Source organism: Brassica oleracea, chromosome C3 (genome assembly GCF_000695525.1).
Source record: "Brassica oleracea var. oleracea cultivar TO1000 chromosome C3, BOL, whole genome shotgun sequence".
Taxonomy (NCBI): domain Eukaryota; kingdom Viridiplantae; phylum Streptophyta; class Magnoliopsida; order Brassicales; family Brassicaceae; genus Brassica; species Brassica oleracea.
The window spans coordinates 15,433,631-15,453,874 of NC_027750.1; the positions used below are offsets into that span (position 1 = coordinate 15,433,631).

Below are 20,244 nucleotides of genomic sequence, written 5' to 3' on the forward strand. Positions count from 1 at the left end.
AAGTGTGCAAAGATAGGGTTTAAGTCCAGGAGGGACTAAGACACCATTTAGAGAAGATTTGGGTCAGACAGTAACTCCAAAGTTACCACAGTAACTTTGGAGAGTTACCACAGTAAGATTGGGGAAGTTTGGGCAAGTTGGTGTAAAAGTGAATAGTGAAACACTAGTCACTATTCATGTTGACTATTCACTATTTGGGTCACTATTCAGGATGTGAAAAGTGTATAGTGTATGGATAAGGCACCAAGGTTTGAATCTAGTCAAAGGGAATCAAGAAAGCATCAAGAAGATGCTGTGTGGAGCTGATTGGTTACTTTGGGGCATTGACAGGCTGGCTGTTGCTGTAAAGGAAGAGCAGCCATGACCATGCACCTAGACTGATCTGTGGATAGATACAAAGGAGCCTAAGGAGAGCCAATCAGGAAGCAGCCCTTGCCTTGACCAGTTTGAATTAACCAATCAGATCAATTCACTCAGATTGCAATCAAGACCTGAACTCGGCTGGTAATGTCTACGGTGCTTTCTACGGTGCTTCTTCACTTCATGATATCGAAGGAATCGAACAGATGGATGATATTTTTTTGTAAAGCCTCTTTTTTTCATGATCATCATCATCTCTAAATAAGTGTCTGCATATGTTTATTCTTTGTGTCTTTGTGCGTTTCCAGTTTTACTGAAGAAGTATTTCTTGAACCGAGATGGCGTTCAAGGATGGTGATGTGTCTCCTCTCTGATGAATGGTACAATGTGTTTTTAAAGGCTACGAATCAGTCTTTGGTGTTCAAAAACTCGGTTATAAGGCGTTCAGGGGAGTCAATAACCAAATTGTTCTTGGTTAGTATCTCTGGTTTCGGTCAACGTTGTGTATGTATGATTCTTGTTTAATTTATAACTGAATCTTGTGTTTTTTCTGTTTTCAGCAAAACACTAATTAAGTTAATGATGCCGCCATTCCTCGAACGTCCCTGAGCTTGGGGGAAAATAGAGAGAAAGAGGTAAACTTGGTGCCTGAGAAACACAACAGAGAAGATGAGAGTCATAAGAGGAAAAGAGGAGAAGTAGAACACAATCCAGTCCTCAGTGAGACTGCTGGTATGTCTTTAACCCTCTTATTAGTGTGTCATGGACTTGCTTCTTGTTCAATTTATCTGCAAATGTAATGGATGTTCTTTTTCTTGTTTTCAAGCAAATGAATCAGTTTCACCTCTAAGTCCGTCCCAGGCCAGAACTTCGATAGCGTTGAAACAAACAGAGAATGCAACTCAAGAAATGACTGTTCAACCGGTGAGTGATCAGAGTGGCGTGGAAAACCATACAACACAAGAGAATGTAAAAGTTAACTCTTATCTTTTGCTTCAACATTGTTACTCTTAGTTTGTTTTAATGATGGCTTACTATAATATCTCCTTTGGGATGCAGGAGAGCAGCGAAGAAGGTAAAAGGCAAAGAAGTGCAAGAGATTGTGGCTTAGTGCTTGACAGTCTCGAGTATGAGTTTAAAGCAACTTCATTGACCTGTGATATCACCATTTGAAGCTGATCTATGCTGCTTTCACAGTATGGTGATGAACTGCCTTCTGAAGAACTCGTGTTGCAGGATCTGCAGAGATCATGTCTTCTTCTTTTTTTTTCTAATCCACACATGAAATGAGATAGTATCTTTGTTCATAGGATAGAAACTGATCAGAGTGACAGTTATTTGATTACAGGATGAGTAGAGAGGAAGAGATTGAATCAGAAACCAACTCAATCGACAGAGCCGTCGCAGGGAAGTCTACATTGATCAATGCCTTCTCTAAGAAAGACGTTGCAAAGGTCACAAGGCTCACTGAAGCTCCGGTTCCTGGAACACTCCTGGTCTTTTGCATCCTTACATTATGTCCCATCTTTAAATTTTTATGTTATCAAATCCAACATTCAACTTTAAAAAAAAAGAAAAATTCAGAATCTCTAAGAGGTTCTCCCATTGGACCAAAATAAAATTAATTACACTAACAAGAGTTCTAAACTTTTTAAATCACACAATCTAATCTATTAAAACAGAAGTACAAATTTGAATTAACCCTGATTTTTTCTAAATATTTACAAGCTAATGCCACTGCACTTAAATTTAACTAAAAGTTCTTGGAAAATATTTGAAATATCATACACGATTTTCCTAATTAATTAAAAACCAGAATTTCCTAAAACTAAAACACAACACTAACTAAACCTTACTTCCCCTATTAATGCTCATATCTCACAATATATACTTATGTTGGACAATTTAGAAATTTATTGATTAGCTTAAAAGACAAACATCAAAACAAATTAATACATGCTTCAAACCGTAAGTTGATATTACTTATAATTAATATATGCCTATAATATTCTCAACTATTGATGTTATTATTAATATACAACTATATGATATGCATAATATAATCAATATATAAATATGAACATTCTCATTTTAGTATTTATATTAGACATATATCAAAAAAATAATAGCATGTTTTGATATAGTCATATTAATAGAGAAAAACATCACTAAAAAGTGTGGGAAATAGATACTACATATATATTTTGAAACTGTAGAATTTTTTTTATAGATATTGTAATTTTTTTATAGATATTACATATATATTTTGAAACTGTAGAAAAGTTTATATAGATATTGTACTTTCAAAAGATTTGATTCTACACTAGATAATATTTGACAGAAAATATGAGAAAATTGTAAAGTTAATGATTATCAACTATAATAATAATATTATATATTCTGCCACGTAAAATGAATTTGAAATTAATACTTATCAATTATTTTGAAAATTATATATTCTATATTACTTTATTGATCATACATACACATGACCCAGATATAAATATAACATAATACACATTATATATTAAGTGTATTCAAATAAAATTTAAAAATGATTTACAGAGACCAATCAATATATTAAATCCACATTTTTATTTGTTTCCAAAAAAAAAAGAAATCAAATTCGAATTTTATAAATTAGGTGTTTCATAAGTAAAAAATATTACACCGCAAAAAAAAATTAATATTGAAAAATAATTATATAAAAATTTATAATATTATTGAAAATTGATTCAATATAGTAAATAAAAATCAGAGATAATATAAAATACATCATGAAATACATCTATATTTCTTTTCATACAAATTTAAAATAGTAATAATGATTCATAAACCAAAATATAATAAAAAATTAATGACTATAAAATAAAATATTTACAAAAGAATCAAATCACGCGCTTTAAGTGCAAGTCAAAATCTAGTTAATTATTAAATTATTGATTAGAACCTTTAGTAGGCTCTTACTATTGGAGTTGCTCTTAGGATACTACCACGTGATCGATCCCATTATGTTGTTCCATCTTCTATCAGTTTTTACAGGGACCATTCTGTCCAATGGGGTCTTATTTTATTTAGCAGAGATAGTATAGTATTTGCAATTTTGCATCATATTGTTGAAATTCATTTGATCCATTTTGCTTATCATAGAGAATTTATACCCAATAACCAAACAAAAACCCAAAATTAAGAGAACGCTCTCTCATCTCTCTAAGTTTTTAAAACGCTCTCTCATCTCTCTAAGTTTTTTTTTTTTTTTTTTTTAAAGTCTCTCTCTTCCGGCGTCAGTTGTTACCGGCGTCGGAGACAACCTCTTCCCCCTGTTTTCTATTTGCTTCCTTGATTCATCTCTTTCTCCTTACCGACATGCTCTGATCTCTGGTAAATTTGGCAGCGTTGTTTTCTCAGATCTGTTCGCGACGGGTTTCGGAGACAGCGTCTGCTCGACGGAACTGGAGGGACGGCGAGGTTTGCGGGTTGGGAGGAAACCAGGGAGTCGGCGTTTAGGGCTTGCTTGTCGACGGAGAGGTTTTCCCCTTTCTAATCCGTCTGTTTGCAAGTGGTGGTGGAGCGTGGTGTCCACTCTCGGGGTCGCTTCCTCAGATCTTAAGGTTATTGGGCTTCATTCTGTTGAGGTAGCGCATATCTCGGTGGCTCATGTCTTCCCTGGCCCTCATTTGCCTCGGAGGCGTCCGGTGTCTCAGCGAGGTTTTTCACTTCTAGATCCGGTGTGTTTCCCATCATCGTGACCAGTGGTGGCGTGTGGGACCTTCGGAACAAGTAGCAGCTGCCAATGGTTCTCTGCGGTGGCGCTTGTACCTGGGTTCAGCTTCTTCGTCTGGTCAACGAGTGGCTCTCTCCGGTTGTTGCAAGCATCAGAGGTCTCATCCCAGCGACGGCGTTGGTTCCCTTTGGACTGCTCTGGTCGGAGCTCTTCTGGTTGTTTTTTGTCTGGATTTGACGGTGGTTTAGGTAAGTTGTCCTCTCCACAGGCCAGTCTTCTTGCTCAGTTACAAGGACGGGACTATCTTGCTTCCGGTGGAGGCGAGCTAAATCGACAGCGAACATCTGTCATATGGTGTAGTAGTTTGTCGGTCTAGGACTGGTTCATGACCGGTTATGGGTCTATTACTTGTAACTTCTGTTAGCTCGGAGCGGCTTCAGCAGGTCGTCTCCGGGCACAATAAATGCTCGGTTTGGTTGTTGCGGGTGTGCTTGACCTCTTCCGTTGCTGTATGTTCATGTGGGCGGGTGCTATGAAGCCCTCGACGAGCTGTTCTCGGTTGGGCCATTATCTTTAAGAGCAGATCATCGGGGAGGCCAAAATTACCGGGTTCCAGCTCTCGATTGAACTTGGCTCATCCTTTTGCGGCAAGCTGTTGGTGCAGACTTGGTCGAGTCTCGCGATATTGGTTATGGCGGTTGTGTCTGCCCCCTAATAACTAGATTGAGTTTGTGTTTAGGGTTTTATTTTCTTTTCACTACTTCTTGTTGACTTCTGTAATTATGTCAAAAACGAAAAAAACTTGGTAATAATATCTTTACATTTTTACCAAAAAAAAAACCCAAAATTAACTAACTAACGAATTTCACAGACTCTATCTTCTTTTCTTTTCCTATCTCCCTGTACCTTCTTTATACGAAACTAATTTCTCTTTTTTTTGGTTATTTCACAAATAACACCTTATCCTCATAGTTCCCACTTCCCATCAACATTTTTAATTATAAGCCGTCAGATTTAACTTTTTCTAACCGTTGAAATTTTTATTAAAGATTTCTTTATGGAAAAAGCTAAACGCCCATACATGGGGTTGGACCCCATTGATGACTTGATGTAGGTCAAAAGGCTGCGCCACAAAAAAAACAGTCTAATTAGTGTCTTTGGAATAATCCTCTCCTGGGCTCCAACATCCTATCGTCCTTGGACTAAACCGGTTAATCCCTTTTACAATCATATACTTGTACTTGGAACACTGTTCAATCCAAAATTCAACACAAAAGATAACAATACAAAAGCAGAGCTAGAAACAGTAACATGTTTAACCAAATCAAGAGTAATTTCACTTTCAATTTGATTCAAATTTATAATTTTGATTGAAACATTTAACCGGTTTGAACCATTACCAAACACATGAACAGAAAACGGGGCCTACCACAAGAAAAGGAAAGGCTACAAAACCAAAACGAGTTAAAGAGGGCCTGGACTGGACCCTACTCTCCAGTGCTGGTGACACCACACAATGTCGAGGGGGAAAAGGCCCAATTATTGGACCTCACCACTCTCTCTCTCTCTCTCTGCCCACTTTTATGAACGGATCGGATTAGAAGTAAACCGGACTCGAATAAAGATAAAATACCGGTTTAGTCACTACACTTTTTCATCATGCTTAAACTCAGTGGGCTCACTCACAAGTGTAGGGATATTATCGTAAATTTGGCCTGCCCACCAGCTTTTGCCTACCCATTGATAAGCATAGCATCACGTCAGCAGCATAAATCAATTTGGTTTACACAAGTGAATGAGAAGGTTCGTGTTGTCTTCCACTCGCAGTGATGAAAACGTTGATGCTTTGTTTCATTTATTTGTATGGGGTCCATTGTTTAAATATCAACAGCTCATCATCAAAACTACATCTTTGTGTGGTTGTATGTCCTAACTGAAATAAACGCAACTTCTTACAAAAGCCTGCAACATTCCCTAAGGCAATCCAACAATGCGGATCTGTTCTGTTGCACAAGTGTTTTAACTCAAGATCCCGATATGTAAGTGTAACGTGACTGAGCTCCCACCAGAAGCTCCACAATTTTCTCTGAGAAGATACAAAGAGACAATGCAAGAAAGTGAGCAAATGAATTGGTGTCAGTGATCATAGGTATCTTTGTGAATGTAATGAAATCTTTAAAGCAAACCTGTGAGGAAGCCTATCAATGGAACTGGTTCCACCTTCTTCTGAGAGCTTTCCAGCTTCTCCCTGAAAGCATAACGGTTTATGACTGAAACTGAAACTGAAGCAAGAAAAGAGATGCATATTAACTTCACCCACTCACCTTGTGAACTTGGTGAAGAATGGATCTCTCATAAGGTACAACGCCCATAGCAGCTTTCGTCTCCTAAGCTGAACATCAAAACAAGGAATTTAAGTTAAACCGGCTGGACATATAATGTAACTTACGTTCAATATATATCTAACCTCGTCCCTTTCAGGTTGAGAGAAATGGATTTGCTTGCTGCTCTTATCTCCCCACAACTTTAGATTTGAAAGAATCCCCATCCCCAGTGTGTCCACAGAAAGAGATATAGCCCAAGGAATCCAAGACCGGACTCCATATCTTCTGATGAAGAGAACGTAGATGAGCGGTCTCGTTATGAACAGAACCTCACCCATCACAAACAATGCTCCTTTAACACCCTTCTCAGATAATAGCTCGGAGAGAGTTGTTCGCTTCTCATTGATCACTGCAGGCTCTATAACTGCTTGCTGGTTGTGTTGAATCCTTCGAGGCCAACCTGAGGTAGGAGATGTTGTTGTTGTTGTTGTTGTTCTTGCATTCTGACCAAAGGAGCTTAAAGCTGACATCGCCCGTCCTTCCATGTTCCATGGATTATAAAGATTTTGGTTTCCAGAACGATGATTCCTATCCAAATGACCAGGTCTATTTTGCAGCTCGGGTTGGTTAGGATCTTTGTCATCATTAGGAGTTTCCCCTCCATGAAGAAGCATCTTATATCCGGTGTTCCGAAACAAGGCTAACCTAACGAGCGCCCTGAAAAAAATCACATTTGCTCAGATATCAAAACGTCAACAAAGTATGCCCTAAGTTTGTATATACACAGACACATCCAAACTTACTTGATAGCTTCAGTTGCAATAATGAAGTTCCATTTTCTGTCTCCATAGAAATGTTCAGCAGCCACTTCCACAACGGTTTCCAAGTCCTTAAGGATGGAGATGAGTAGGGGATAAGAAAGGAGGGACGAATCAGTCCCGGAAGGTCCAACATGGGCACGAGTGGTTGGAACAGTTTCAATGATGTGTTGATTGATGGTTGTAAATATGCCCAAGAAAGCAGTAACTATAAACAAGATTACCAAAAACTTTCATCAAAAGAAAGAAAGAAAGAAACATTTTTTAAAAAAATTTATCAAAGAATTAGAGACACTAAGCACGTGAGAGGAGGTACAAGTAAAGCATGCAACTTGAGAAGCAAGTAAACAAAAGGTGTTACCAAAAGAATCACAAAAACACCTGCTTCGGGTCCAATCTCTGAAGCTGAAAACTTCTCAGGAAGCAGCCATGTTAATCCCTGCCAATCCCAAATTAATCAAACACTCAATCAATCAAGACACTGAGAACAAGCGATTAAGATCACAATCGCATCAAATCAGCTAAACTAATTTGAGAAACGGTTCCTTGTCAAATTGCACTCTATATGTAACACTTGTCCTCAAGCAAAGAGATTTAGAAATTAGAGAGATTACTAAGCAGAAGAGAAATGGATCTTACGTTGGCAAGAGATCCCAAAGAGTGTACATACTCTCTGTGCCTCCATACCCATTGCTTATACGCTTCCATAGGAACAAGCAAATGTTGATAGGGTTTTTTGTTTGGAATCGAACGGAATCTCTATTTCGATGAAGAGATTCGGAAACAAGATCATCCCATTCTCGTGTTTCTGGGTTGCTGGAGATGGTGATGACTAGGACCCAATCTTGTCCGTCGATATCTACAGTGCGTTAAATCGACGGTTACGCTGCGATGACTCATTTTTAATAACGTTCATTCATCGGGAAAAGTAATCCAGGCCCAGTAAAGAGAGCCCAAGATGTCTTTAACCGGAAACGATGTCGTTTACTAGATTTGTGATTCATCACCATCTTTCTCTTTGTTGCTGCAAGTAAGCCGAAAGACAGAAAAACCCTAGACAGAGCTAGGGTGGATCATCGACGAAGATGCAACTAACTCTCGAATTCGGGTGAGATTCTCTCTCTTTCTCTGTGAATTTTACTTTCGAAACCTCTCAACTCCCACCGAGTTTTGCTTCTTAGATTAGTGTGAACCCATTGGATATATAGTTCTTATTCGCTGATTAAAACTTTGATTTGATCTATAGGGGTGGTTTAGAGCTGCTCTGTGATTCTGAAAAGATCCATAAAGTAAACGTCGATTTGCCCAATGGAGTAGAAGAGGTTAAAAGCTTCAATCTTTTATGTGTTTTTTTTTCTTTAATCATATTATTATTTTTATTTATCTAAAAAGGTTACTGTTTTCTCTTGAAATTAGTTAACAATGAAGGATTTGCTTTCGTGGGTTCGCACAAATGTGATCAAAGAGAGGCCTGAGATGTTCATCAAGGGAGATACTGTGTATGTCTGCTTCTCTTCCTTCATAATCTTTCAAGGTTAATGATATAAATGTTTATTAACATGGGAAAAGGGTCGATTCTTGTGCAGGAGACCTGGTGTTCTTGTGCTAGTGAATGACTGTGATTGGGAGCTTAGCGGTCAGCTTGAGACCACTATCGAAGATAAAGATGTTATCGTTTTCATCTCGACCTTGCACGGTGGATAAAAGAACATATAGCTGAGGAGTTCATCATTGAACCTTTTCAACTATCTATGTTCTTCACTTCTGTTATGTAATCTCAGCAACTGCAGACAGAATCTAATGCGTTTTGTTTACTTGAAGACTGATTGTAGACTTGTCTTGTCAAGAAGAATACACCTCTAAACCTTTTAACTATCTATCTTCTTCACTTACTTTTTTTTTTTTGGATCAACTATCTTCACTTTTATTATGTAATATCTGCAAATGCATAACCTCATGTGTTGTTTTTCTTGCTTGTCTTGGTGTTCTGACTTTTTTTTTTCTTTTTAGTTCTTCTTGTGAAAGATACCTGATAAATGTGTCAATCTTTGTAATTTTACCTAGGTAAATTCATCTTTTTTTTTTGTTCTCCTGAGGAAATAGACCCAGGAAACTGTTATGAGAAAAGCATTTCATGACACTGGTTAGAGTTGGCGAGGAAAACAATACAATAATCGCTAGGTTACGCATTGCTAGATTTAATTAGAAAACATTATAATATCTACTTCCTTGGTCGATCTTTGGCGCTCTCTGCTCAAGTGGTAGCCAATGAGTCTTGCCATCTGTGAGGAAAACAAATATACATATTGCAAATGATGGGCCATGTAGATCAAGTATAATGGGCCGTAACTAATATATTTCGAGCCCATTATTAATATTATTCAACAAAATAAATTGTTTGGAGTGATATTCGAACCCACGCCTTAACGGAAATTCTGGTGGCGCTTAGGTCGGTTCCTCGTTAAAGTGTTAAGAGTGTTGTTTGTTTATAAAGGTGTTTTTTGTTTGCCCAAATTAAGGTTTACGACTTTCAAAAAGGCATTTTGTCGGCTGATTCTGCTTTCTCTGAGGCTTGTCATCGATCCCTAGAAGCTAACGAAGATGGTTAGTTCTCTCTTGTTTAATCGTGTCTTGTCTGAATGCAATTCTTAGGTTGTGATTGACTTTGAATTAGTGCCTCATGATTTGATTAGTAGAGGATTAAAATTGTTCTGATTATTTAAAAGACTGTAACTTTGAATAATTGACAGGTTCTTCAAAACGATATTGATCTGCTAAACCCACCAGCTGAGCTTGAGAAGAGGAAGCACAAGCTCAAGCGTCTTGTTCAGTCCCCTAATTCATTTTTCATGGTACTTCTTTCTTTTCTTCAAAGTTGAAACTTCTTCTTTTTTTTTTTGTTGTTTCTCATCACTCTCTGTATCTGTTTGATGTTTTAGAACTGTTGTGAATGGATTTTTGAGTTTTGTTCTCATTGCTTTAATCAATAGAAAATTTTTATTTGGTGCTGATTAGATTTTTTTTTTATGTGATATCCTGTGATTGTAGGATGTGAAGTGCCAAGGCTGCTTTAACATGTAAGCTTTGAAACTATTTTATTTTTGAATCTGTCCATGTTTTACTCTGTGATTTATGATGAATGATGGGTTGTTTGTTATTGCAGTACGACGGTGTTCAGCCACTCGCAGACGGTTGTGGTATGTGGAAACTGCCAGACTGTGTTGTGCCAACCCACAGGAGGAAAGGCTAGGCTCACTGAAGGTTGCTCTTTCAGGAAAAAGTGAACAAGATTGCTCTCCACTCCCTCTTAGCCAGCCACATCTTTTTGTTTTAGTTTCTTCTTCCTTTGTAGTTCTCCTTTATTGATTTTTGGATGATTTTTTTTGAGCTAGTAAAACCTTATGTGTTCATGACTTGAGTTTAAAAGCATTTGATCTTGGAGTTGAATAAAGTTTGCTCATTCCTCAATGTGTTCTTTCACACGCCCTGCAATAGGAAACTTCTGTTATCCCGTTTTTTACTTGGCTGTCATCTAAGCTCCACACAAGCAGCTTCCAGCTCTCGTCTCCTCTGAATAATATCCAAGGTTTCTTGTTTTCTTGCAGTAAAGACAAGTTGTCACCATGACCAACCTTACGTGTAAAATATTAGTGGAGTTTGGTTCATAGTCTTTATGAAACTGTTGACCACACAATATGTTGAAAGAGACTCACATCTTCTCTTTGAAACAAAGTCGTTCTCTTTTTTTTTATAGCTTAAGCTTCAATCTTGTTTAGTTTGATCCTGTACGGTTCTTCAGAAGGGTATTCGTGTCTTTTTCCTTCATAAGCAAGAACTATTACATGTTTCTCCAGCAGGTGGAGTGATCATTTCAAGGTTAGAGAAGATACCGACATGTTTATCAGATTTCTCTAGCCATCCTTGCTTCTCCAAAAACACTCTCTGCAAAGAACAGCTTCAAGCGGTCTTACAAGCCTTGAAAGAAGCCATCGAGCTCGCAAATGTATGCTTGCAAGAGAAGCAAGAAGGGAAACTGAAGATGCAGAGTGATCTCGATTCTCTCTCTGCGAAAATCGATCTTAGCCTGAAAGATTGTGGATTGCTAATGAAAACAGACGTTCTCGGAGAAGTTACACAATCAATTCAAGTCAGAGAGTTGCTTGCTCGTCTTCAAATAGGTCACTTGGAGTCAAAACGCAAGGCCCTTGAGCAGCTCGTTGAGGTAATGAGAGACGACGAAAAAGCGGTTATAACCGCTTTGGTTCGGACCAATGTCGCGTCTTTGGTGCAGCTTATGACAGCCACTTCGCAGAGCGTTAGGGAGAACGCTGTGACTGTGATCTGCTCTTTAGCTGAATCAGAAAAATGCGAGAATTGGCTTGTCTCCGAGAACGCATTGCCTCCATTGGTAAGGCTGCTTGAATCCGGAAGTCACGTTGCTAAGGAGAGAGCTGTTACGACGTTGCAGAGATTGTCGTTTTCATCGGAGACATCGCGTTTGATTGTTGGAAACGGAGGGGTTAGTCCGTTGATCAAGATTTGCAAAACAGGGGACTCTGTTTCTCAAGCTGCCTCCGCTTGTACTTTGAAGAACATCGCCTCTGTTCCTGAGGTAAGACAGAAACTTGCGGAACAAGGAATCGTTAAAGCGATGATTAACTTGCTTAACTGCGGAGTTCTGATGGGATCTAAAGAGTACGCAGCGGAGTGTCTTCAGAATCTCACTAACAGCAACGAAGCTCTACGAAGATTGGTTATATCAGAGAATGGGGTTCAAACTCTGCTCGCTTACTTAGATGGACCTCTCCCTCAAGAACCTGGAGTTGCTGCGATTCGTAACCTCGTTGGCTCTGTTTCTGTCGAGATTTACTTCAAGATCATCCCAAGTTTAGTCCATGTTCTTGAATCAGGATCAACAGGAGCTAAGCAAGCGGCTGCATCGACTCTTTGCAGGACAGGATGGCTACATCGAATGAGACTAAGAGAATGATCGGTGAATCGGGTTGTATCCCTTTATTGATAAGGATGTTTGAGGCGAAAGAGAATGGAGCTAGAGAGGTTGCTGCTCAAGCTATAGCGAGCCTTGTGACGGTTCCAAGGAACTGCAGAGAAGTGAAGAGAGATGAGAAGGGTGTGATGAGTCTTGTGATGCTGCTTGAGCCTAGTCCGAGCAATTCGGCCAAGAAGTATGCGGTTTCGGTTTTGGCGGCTCTGTGTTCGAGCAAGAAGTGTAAAAAGCAGAGGTTTCTGGTGGAGCTGTTGGTTATCTGAACAAGTTGGAAGAGTTGGAGGTTCCTGGTTCAAAGAAGCTTCTTGAGAGGATTGAGAAAGGGAAACTGAAAAGTTTATTTAGTAGGAAGTAGATGAAGAAAATGAGGCAAATCTTATTGTGTATGTTGTAATGTTTCATAATCTTATATGAAACATAGCCAATGGTATTGATAAGAAGAATATTGTACACACTTCAATGAAGCAAAACAAAACAGTGTTTTATTAATTTTATAAGAGTCACAAGATGAATGTTTTCCTATATATCTAAACAACAAACAAAATACAAAAAACCAAACCTCAGTTCTTGAAAATGATAAAGAGAAGAATGGGGTTTGGAGATGAGAATCAAGTGGTGGAGATTCTGATGCCGCTAAGGACATAGCCTCCAAAAGAGCTCATCTGCATGTGAGGGTGAGTTCTTGATGGAAGCACCTGATATTCGCGTAGCCATGGTTCTGTTATTTGCAGATTGATGGCCATCTTCCCTTGCTGAAGGTTGTGCATACATGTCGCCAGAGGCTGTAAATGTTCATCATATCATGAGATTCTATTCTTATGCAAAACCAAAATACAATGAGAAGCTTTTTTCTTATGGCACATTACCTGTAAATACTGATGATATATTGCAAAGGGAGCAGAGTAGGAGAGCAGTGGCAATACATCTTTAGCTAAAGTCCATGGGTCTTGGTCTTGTGCTGCCATGATCAAGCTGCAAAATCACACGACACAAGTGAGGACATTGTATGAACCGAAACCAAATTTCAGTAATAGAGGAACTGTTTCATAGTAGTCACCTAGAGAAACCGTTTTCTTTCCACATTTCTACTGCTTCTTTAGAAGCTTTGACTCCAGGTTGTGGGGCCTTGATAATTTTGCTCTCTCGGACAGCAATATCATCTACTCTAGCCTCAGCTGTCACAGATACATCTTCTACCATATCACATGTAGATGATTCCTGCTTTTTTCAATTACAACCTTTTGTTAAAACCAGAAGATTTATAAGAAAACTAAGACTCAAGAGAAACGGTAAAGGTTGGCAACTTGCATAGTTATAAACACCTACTTGTTGATTGTTTTCTTCAGGGGGTGCAGTTTTGGCTGATGAGAGCTCGTTTATAGATGAATGCACGATCCTATACACGTCCAGCAATGTCAACTATAGATGGTTTTTAAATAGAAACTACACAGAGAGAAAGAGAGAAAAGGGGAACATACCTCTCTTTAACCTTGTCGGTAAAGTTGAACATCTTAACCATATCCACAGAGGAAGCAGAATCCCCTTTATATGTATTGCAAACATAACCAGTGCCTCCTAATCGTTCAGCCACTGCACCAGTGACAAGGCCACCAACCATATCCACCACCAGCACATCCGAGTATGCGGTGACATTAGCCATTGTTAACAAAATAGATAACGCATCTACACGTATGAACCTACAACACAAGAACAAAAAAGAAACACAATAGCAATCAGTACCAAATATATCGGTTGTTAAGTTAGGATCTTCCCAATACAGTTAATGAAGGAAACAAAGTAATACATACCCGATTCTGGCTGGATATTTCTTGAAATAAGCTTCACAGATACTGGCCAAAATATAGACAGATCCGAGAATAAGAGAAACGAAAGAAGTCGAAAACAAAAGGAGACAGAAAAAAATACAAACCTTCGAGCAAAAGGGCGTCTTAGAAGCACCTTTGGGGCATACTTCTTCTGCTTCTTAAGCTTATATTTTTCCTATAAAAAGCAAAAAAGAAAAAGATTAAACAAGAAAATCAATCATCCGGCTCCCAAACTTTTAAAGATTCAAAGTCGAAGCAGAGAGTGAAGTAAACTGTAAAGACATGTACCTGAGACAACTGAAACTTGTTGTCAAATGTTTTGCTGTTTGCTATCAGGGCTTCAATAATCTCATCTCCTTTTGCACCCTCTCTACACATTAACAAAAGTTAGCAGATTCTTCTATATATAAAACACACAGAGATCAGACAAGTTAAGCCTTGTTCAAACCTCCGCATAGCTTCAATCTCTTCACAGGTGAGGCTTTGAGATTCATTATCGTCGATAAGTTCTCTATTATCTCTAGCATCATCGTCTATAACATTAACGCTGGTGCTTTCTGCCATTATTAGCAAACATCAAATTCAATCAATCTATAACCAAAACATCAAAAGCTGAACATTATAATATACAAATAAAAAAAAAGAGTGAATTTGGGGAGAAAGACGAAACCTTTTTTGACGGGAAGAATGCGAGAGAGGAAAGAACCATCTTCTCCGGTTTCAACTTGGAACAGAGATCCAAACGGAGCTCCAATCAATGGCTTCAACGAGTAATTCGTATTCCCGATTTTAAATATACTGTCAAAAAAAAATAAAAAAATCGATAAACTAAATCCAATCAATCAAATACAATAGAGGATTGAGAATCAAATCTGGAAGAAGAAGAAGAAGACTCACGCGCCACCAGATAGACGAGCGAAGACGAGACGGTCTCCATCGTTCACGTCCAGCAACACGCTGCAACCTTCGCTCGCAAATCTCGGATTTGGATCTTGTGCCTTATTGATTTTCTGATCCTCCTTACTGTGCTCCATCGAGACAGAAAGAGAAAATAAACTGCAGTTTTGTTTTTTGTTTGGGGTTTAAGTCGGGTTAGGACAAGTGAACAAGGGGGATTAGTGTTTAAAACCCTAACGACATGGTTTTGCCGGTTAAGAAGAAGAAGAGCGGGGTTTTATGTTGAATCGGGCCTAAATAAAAGCCCATTGGGCCTTTCATAGGTAACTTCATTGATGTCCCAATGTCTACAAACAAATCCACGTGGAATTTTCTCCTAGAGCTACGTCGTTACTCGGAGACGCGGGATATTAACAGAGTGAGAGAGATATGATCGAGTGTGGAGAAGTCTTTGGTGGACACACAACGGCGACATTTTGTTTGTTTATTGAGAAACGAAGATGACCAAACAAGCCCTATCTCCCCCACAAAACAGTCTCTCTCTCTCTTCACGTATCTCTCGGAGCCTCAACAGAGACCACCATCTTCAAAGGTGTTTCGAATCGAATTTTATGATTATGAGTCTGATTTTGAGTTTAAATTGTGCGGATTAAATCTATCACTCTCAGAGACTTCACTGAAGGGCTCTTTGTGTGTGTTTTCACTTTTCAGAGAGAAGATGGGGAGTACTACGTTATTAGATGTATCGAGAGCAGAGCTTGGTCTAGTGGTTATGTATCTGAACAAAGCAGAGGCAAGGGATAAGCTATGCAGAGCTATACAGTATGGTTCCAAGTTCTTGAGCGGTGGGCAACCTGGTACTGCTCAAAACGTTGATAAATCCACTAGCTTAGCTAGAAAAGTCTTTCGTCTTTTCAAGGTTTATAATCCTTTTCTTGATTTCTTTGTTTTCTCTTTTGATTTTTGTAACTTGCTCTGTTTTATTTTTGTTTTATAATTATTGTTTGCAGTTTGTTAATGATCTGCATGGTCTTATCAGTCCTGTCCCTAAAGGAACTCCACTTCCTCTCGTTTTACTTGGAAAGGTGCTTCATAGTTCTTCTTTTCGTTTTTTTATACAGCGTGAACTGTTCAGACATAACTGGATCTCGAGAACCAAAGAGTTCTTAGTCCTCTGTTCTTGATGGGTGTGTTTGTTATTTTGCAGTCCAAGAACGCACTTTTGTCTACATTCTTGTTCTTGGATCAAATTGTCTGGCTTGGCAGATCAGGAATCTATAAGGTGAGAGAGAAACCAGACCTGTCCACCATTAGTTTAGTTCACGTTTCTTATTTGGTCTACCTCACAGAACAAAGAGCGAGCTGAGTTACTTGGACGTATATCACTTTTCTGCTGGATGGGATCATCTGTCTGTACTACTTTAGTTGAGGTCCGTCTTTTTTATTTGCTTCGCAAAATGATTCCTTATTATACATTATTCCGCAGCTAATTATATATTTTTTTTATTAGATTGGTGAGATTGGAAGGCTGTCTTCATCGATGAAGAAGATCGAAAAGGGGCTTAAGAATGGCAACAAGTATCAAGTAATGTGTTGTCAATCTTTCTGTTTCTAGGGAGTCTCTATGTTATAAACTCGATTATTATTTTGTAAAATGCAGGATGAGGAGTATCGTGCTAAGATTAAACAATCGAACGAGAGGAGTCTTGCTTTGATCAAAGCAGCAATGGACATTATTGTAGCTGCTGGTCTTCTTCAGTTATATCCAAAGAAGATCACTTCTCGTGTCACCGGAGCTTTTGGGTTCATCACCTCCCTCATTTCTTGCTACCAGGTAACCACAACACTTGTTATTTTCGTGTACTTTCTAAGTTTGTGTCTTTGTTCTTCTGATATTTACGTGTCTCTTAACAAACACAGTTGCTTCCGTCACGACCCAAGATCAAGGCGCCTTGAAAAGCTTGTGGAAGAAAGCTGGCCTTCTGGAGAAAGGCATTTCAGAATGTTTCTGTTGGTTCTTTTGAGTAATGTGCTGCTGTTATAAGCCCTTGTATAAAAATATACTTATCTGCAGGCAAAAATCAAACTTAGTTGTGCACGTTTCCATGTATCTCAAATCATCATTGGTCTGATTCTAAAATTTAATTCGTTGACATGGCTTTCAGTCAATGATCCCACGTCTTGTCATGTGAGGGCGAAGTTGTCTTTGTAATTGCATGTAATTACAACGTATTATATATATCCCTTTGTAATTGCATGTCACTAACAGTTTTCATTTTACATCAATATTCTATAGAATATAATAACTAGAATATAATAAGAAATCTAAATAAAGAAACTATTATAAATTAATATCTCTATAAATTAATAAAATTTTAAACTCCCAATATTATTAATTTATAGAAGTTCTATAGCTTTTGATATTGTGGTTCAGATAGCAGGATTCCTGATAAATATAATTAATGTCGAAAGACTTCAGAGATAAAATGTACCTTATTTTTATTTCATAATACTTATTTATATACCAATCATGATTATCCAAACGCGTTTTTCACCCTGAATCCCTATTTGAGGAATACATATATGGCAAACAAAAACATTAAGAAAATCTGTTCAGACAAACATGTACAAACAAGAACTTAGGACGACCGTGGATACGCACCCCAAACAGGAACTCCTGTTACTACTACACGACCTCTGTAACCAGTCGTCAACGCCATTGATGAAGATGTCCTTGGTGGTCTCCACATTTGACCATTCGCCGCCGCAGCCGCCTGTGAAGAACACGCCGCATAATCCGCTGGAGCCGCCATAGAAGGCGATGAGTATTTTAAACCGTTACCGTCAGGCTTCACCATTATTGACACATTAACGATCCCACTCTTGTCGCCATACTCGTCTCTCAACCTGTAACTCAAGAAGTTTAAATGCCCTTGAGGAGCAAAACCTCCCATGAAATCCGTCACTGGAATCTTAGCGAGCCCAACACTCTTCTCAGCTCCACCACTTGTTTTATATAACACTTCGATGGAGATAAACCTTACACTACCGTTCATCGCCATGTCCATCTCGATCTTATCTTTCCAAACCGGATAACTCCCACCCAGTTCATCCGGTTTACAAGCCTGACTCTTCTGGTCTATTCTGACGATGCAGAATGTCTTTCTCTTCACCGGTTTTCGATCTACCTTGAGTCCCTCCGCTGATATTAACTCAATCTCCAGTGACCGTTTCAATGTTGAATACGTCATGGTGTTTGATGTTATGTGTGTTTATGTTTATAAGCCCAATCCTGTGCAGAGGAGATTGATTCCTTATTGTTTTGTTTCGTGAAGTGAGGGAGAACATGAATGTTACGTTAATATATATAGGTGTTGTTACAAATTGACCGACGAACTCTCGCGGATTTTTCTCTGTGGTTGCAACTCATATTATAAGCAACTCACATTATACGAAGTTTTATAATTCTTTCTGGGAAATTCTCGGTGTGTTTTTTTTTCTAGCAATCCAACTGTTGGGGACAAGACAACTGTAAATTACATTTAATTAATATATTTTTTTCTGAAATATATACGTTTTTAAAAAAGATTCTGAAATATATTTATATATAAAAATAGTAATCTTTAGCTTTATTTTTTTGTTTCAAAAAAATGTCATTCAACAATTCCAATATTTTTTTTTACATTAAGTTTATCTTTTACCCTTTTGAATAACTAATAGATTTTTATTTAATTCATTTCGTATAATTATAATAATATCTTAGTTTATTATACAATTATTAATCTCTGTGAAAAATGTTAAAGTGATATTTATTAAGAAAAGGAAAGAGTAGTAAATATTACTCTATGCTTTGTATTGGATCGGCTTTACATGGTGGGGTGAAAAGTAAATAAATAAACAACTTTTGATGAGTTATATATTTTTCAAATATAGATAGGGATAAAGACGTTGTTGATCGGATGGTTCCAGGATACCTGATCGGATAGTAGTAAATATTACTCCAAACTCTGTGTTGATCATGACATGTATACGTTTTAAATAATGCAAACTAGTAAATTGCTTTATCCACTTTGTTATTCCCTTAAGTTTGATACAAATATTTTCAAAGAGTGGGCGCGTATCCACCTCAAAGAGACCTAAACAATGTTTTTGTGTGTGTGTGTGATTTCTGCTAAGGAAAAATCTCAAGCGTCATATTTTCCATGAATCTCTTTTTGTATTTTTTTTTTTTTTGCTGGGAATCTCCTTTTGTACAGTAAATTAGTTTTGTCAACAAGTGCAATTTTAGAAATTATTCCTATACGAAATTAGAAACTTACTTGAAGAAAACGTACTGAAAGTAGTCGTTGTTAATTCCTTACGACGACAAAAAGATTGCGAGGAACCTAAACCATGACGAAGTCTTGGGCGCTACAAGTCGCTGTTGATTCTTCACGTGTCCTGCACTGAACAATAAATAAACTTGACTTTATTAAAAACTTGACTTTTTAAAAGGAAGTTTGGGATGAGATTCCGAACGAAATTTCACATATTCCTGGGTTCGTTCTGTCCAACACGTTTTTGTTTTCTGCACCCAAAGTCGATTTTAAAAGTATGAGAGACTATTCTATGGAGTGAAATATGAAGTATACTATCATTTAATTTGCCAGGACTGCGCATCATTACTGGAAACTCATTTTATGTCTATTATTTGACTCATACCCGTCTTGAAAATTTAAATACTCGGTGTTGTCAAGTCGAATAACAAATCAACAAATTTCATTATTCGCAAAGACAAATTAAAGCAAGTATCAAATATCATTTCATTTTCCAGTACTTGCCTCTAGTTCTATAAAATATTAGTTACTTCCTAAATAATACTTGTTACTTACAAAAATAGTACTTGTCTTGTTTTTGATATTAAACTATTTGCCTCGTTACTTGCTACTCATTACTCGGTCTATAACTAGTTCTATAAACAAGACGATCCATTACTAAATAAGATATTAAACTCGTTATTCATTACTTGGTATAAACTTACTTCTTTATAACATGCACAAATATTTTCTTTTAAAGTATTTCTCATGTTCTTTTTAGTAGAATAAATAAATAAAATTTCATGTTTGTTTCTAATAGAGTATTATTTAATAAGTACTTTTTAAGTACTTGTAAATAATTCACAAATACTCATAAGTAACAAATAATAAAACAAGACAAGTAATTTGCAAATAATTCATTTTTGATCAAGTACTCGAGATAACAAGTACTCATTTTTAACAAGTCAAATATAAATCAAATTTTTTATTAC

General features: G+C 37.6%; 6 protein-coding genes and 1 pseudogene across 6 annotated transcripts; 4 read left to right on the forward strand and 3 right to left on the reverse strand.

The window, feature by feature from the left end:
- Positions 1 to 5,929: 5,929 nt before the first annotated feature.
- Positions 5,930 to 8,032, reverse strand: LOC106335038 (peroxisome biogenesis protein 16-like). Its single transcript, XM_013773455.1, has 7 exons — positions 7,866 to 8,032; positions 7,608 to 7,665; positions 7,212 to 7,434; positions 6,552 to 7,125; positions 6,409 to 6,476; positions 6,271 to 6,332; positions 5,930 to 6,170 (listed from the first exon to the last, which is right to left on the reverse strand). Exons 1-7 carry the CDS (start codon positions 7,932 to 7,934, stop codon positions 6,109 to 6,111), a joined length of 1,116 nt encoding a protein of 371 aa, XP_013628909.1. The 5' UTR covers positions 7,935 to 8,032; the 3' UTR covers positions 5,930 to 6,108.
- A 147-nt stretch (positions 8,033 to 8,179) lies between these two features.
- Positions 8,180 to 9,199, forward strand: LOC106335040 (ubiquitin-related modifier 1 homolog 1). Its single transcript, XM_013773457.1, has 4 exons — positions 8,180 to 8,334; positions 8,473 to 8,548; positions 8,643 to 8,725; positions 8,813 to 9,199. The coding sequence occupies exons 1-4, from the start codon at positions 8,312 to 8,314 to the stop codon at positions 8,928 to 8,930; spliced, it is 300 nt and encodes a 99-aa protein (XP_013628911.1). The 5' UTR covers positions 8,180 to 8,311; the 3' UTR covers positions 8,931 to 9,199.
- Positions 9,200 to 9,699: 500 nt separating this feature from the next.
- Positions 9,700 to 10,677, forward strand: LOC106335041 (40S ribosomal protein S27-2). The gene is made up of 4 exons (XM_013773458.1): positions 9,700 to 9,830; positions 9,977 to 10,078; positions 10,275 to 10,303; positions 10,390 to 10,677. The coding sequence occupies exons 1-4, from the start codon at positions 9,828 to 9,830 to the stop codon at positions 10,508 to 10,510; spliced, it is 255 nt and encodes an 84-aa protein (XP_013628912.1). The 5' UTR covers positions 9,700 to 9,827; the 3' UTR covers positions 10,511 to 10,677.
- A 172-nt stretch (positions 10,678 to 10,849) lies between these two features.
- On the forward strand, positions 10,850 to 12,599 carry LOC106329970 (annotated as a pseudogene).
- Positions 12,600 to 12,694: 95 nt separating this feature from the next.
- LOC106335037 (tRNA (adenine(58)-N(1))-methyltransferase non-catalytic subunit trm6-like) lies at positions 12,695 to 15,173 on the reverse strand. The gene is made up of 11 exons (XM_013773454.1): positions 14,958 to 15,173; positions 14,731 to 14,858; positions 14,509 to 14,617; positions 14,349 to 14,430; positions 14,165 to 14,235; positions 14,043 to 14,084; positions 13,713 to 13,931; positions 13,561 to 13,630; positions 13,292 to 13,452; positions 13,101 to 13,206; positions 12,695 to 13,016 (listed from the first exon to the last, which is right to left on the reverse strand). The coding sequence occupies exons 1-11, from the start codon at positions 15,092 to 15,094 to the stop codon at positions 12,843 to 12,845; spliced, it is 1,299 nt and encodes a 432-aa protein (XP_013628908.1). The 5' UTR covers positions 15,095 to 15,173; the 3' UTR covers positions 12,695 to 12,842.
- A 268-nt stretch (positions 15,174 to 15,441) lies between these two features.
- Positions 15,442 to 17,126, forward strand: LOC106335039 (peroxisomal membrane protein 11D-like). Its single transcript, XM_013773456.1, has 8 exons — positions 15,442 to 15,549; positions 15,669 to 15,876; positions 15,968 to 16,042; positions 16,165 to 16,239; positions 16,307 to 16,387; positions 16,468 to 16,542; positions 16,618 to 16,791; positions 16,878 to 17,126. The coding sequence occupies exons 1-8, from the start codon at positions 15,458 to 15,460 to the stop codon at positions 16,911 to 16,913; spliced, it is 816 nt and encodes a 271-aa protein (XP_013628910.1). The 5' UTR covers positions 15,442 to 15,457; the 3' UTR covers positions 16,914 to 17,126.
- Positions 17,127 to 17,596: 470 nt separating this feature from the next.
- Positions 17,597 to 18,274, reverse strand: LOC106333819 (BON1-associated protein 2-like). The gene has a single exon (XM_013772219.1). The coding sequence runs from the start codon at positions 18,206 to 18,208 to the stop codon at positions 17,597 to 17,599; it is 612 nt and encodes a 203-aa protein (XP_013627673.1). The 5' UTR covers positions 18,209 to 18,274.
- Between the last annotated feature and the right edge of the window lie 1,970 nt (positions 18,275 to 20,244).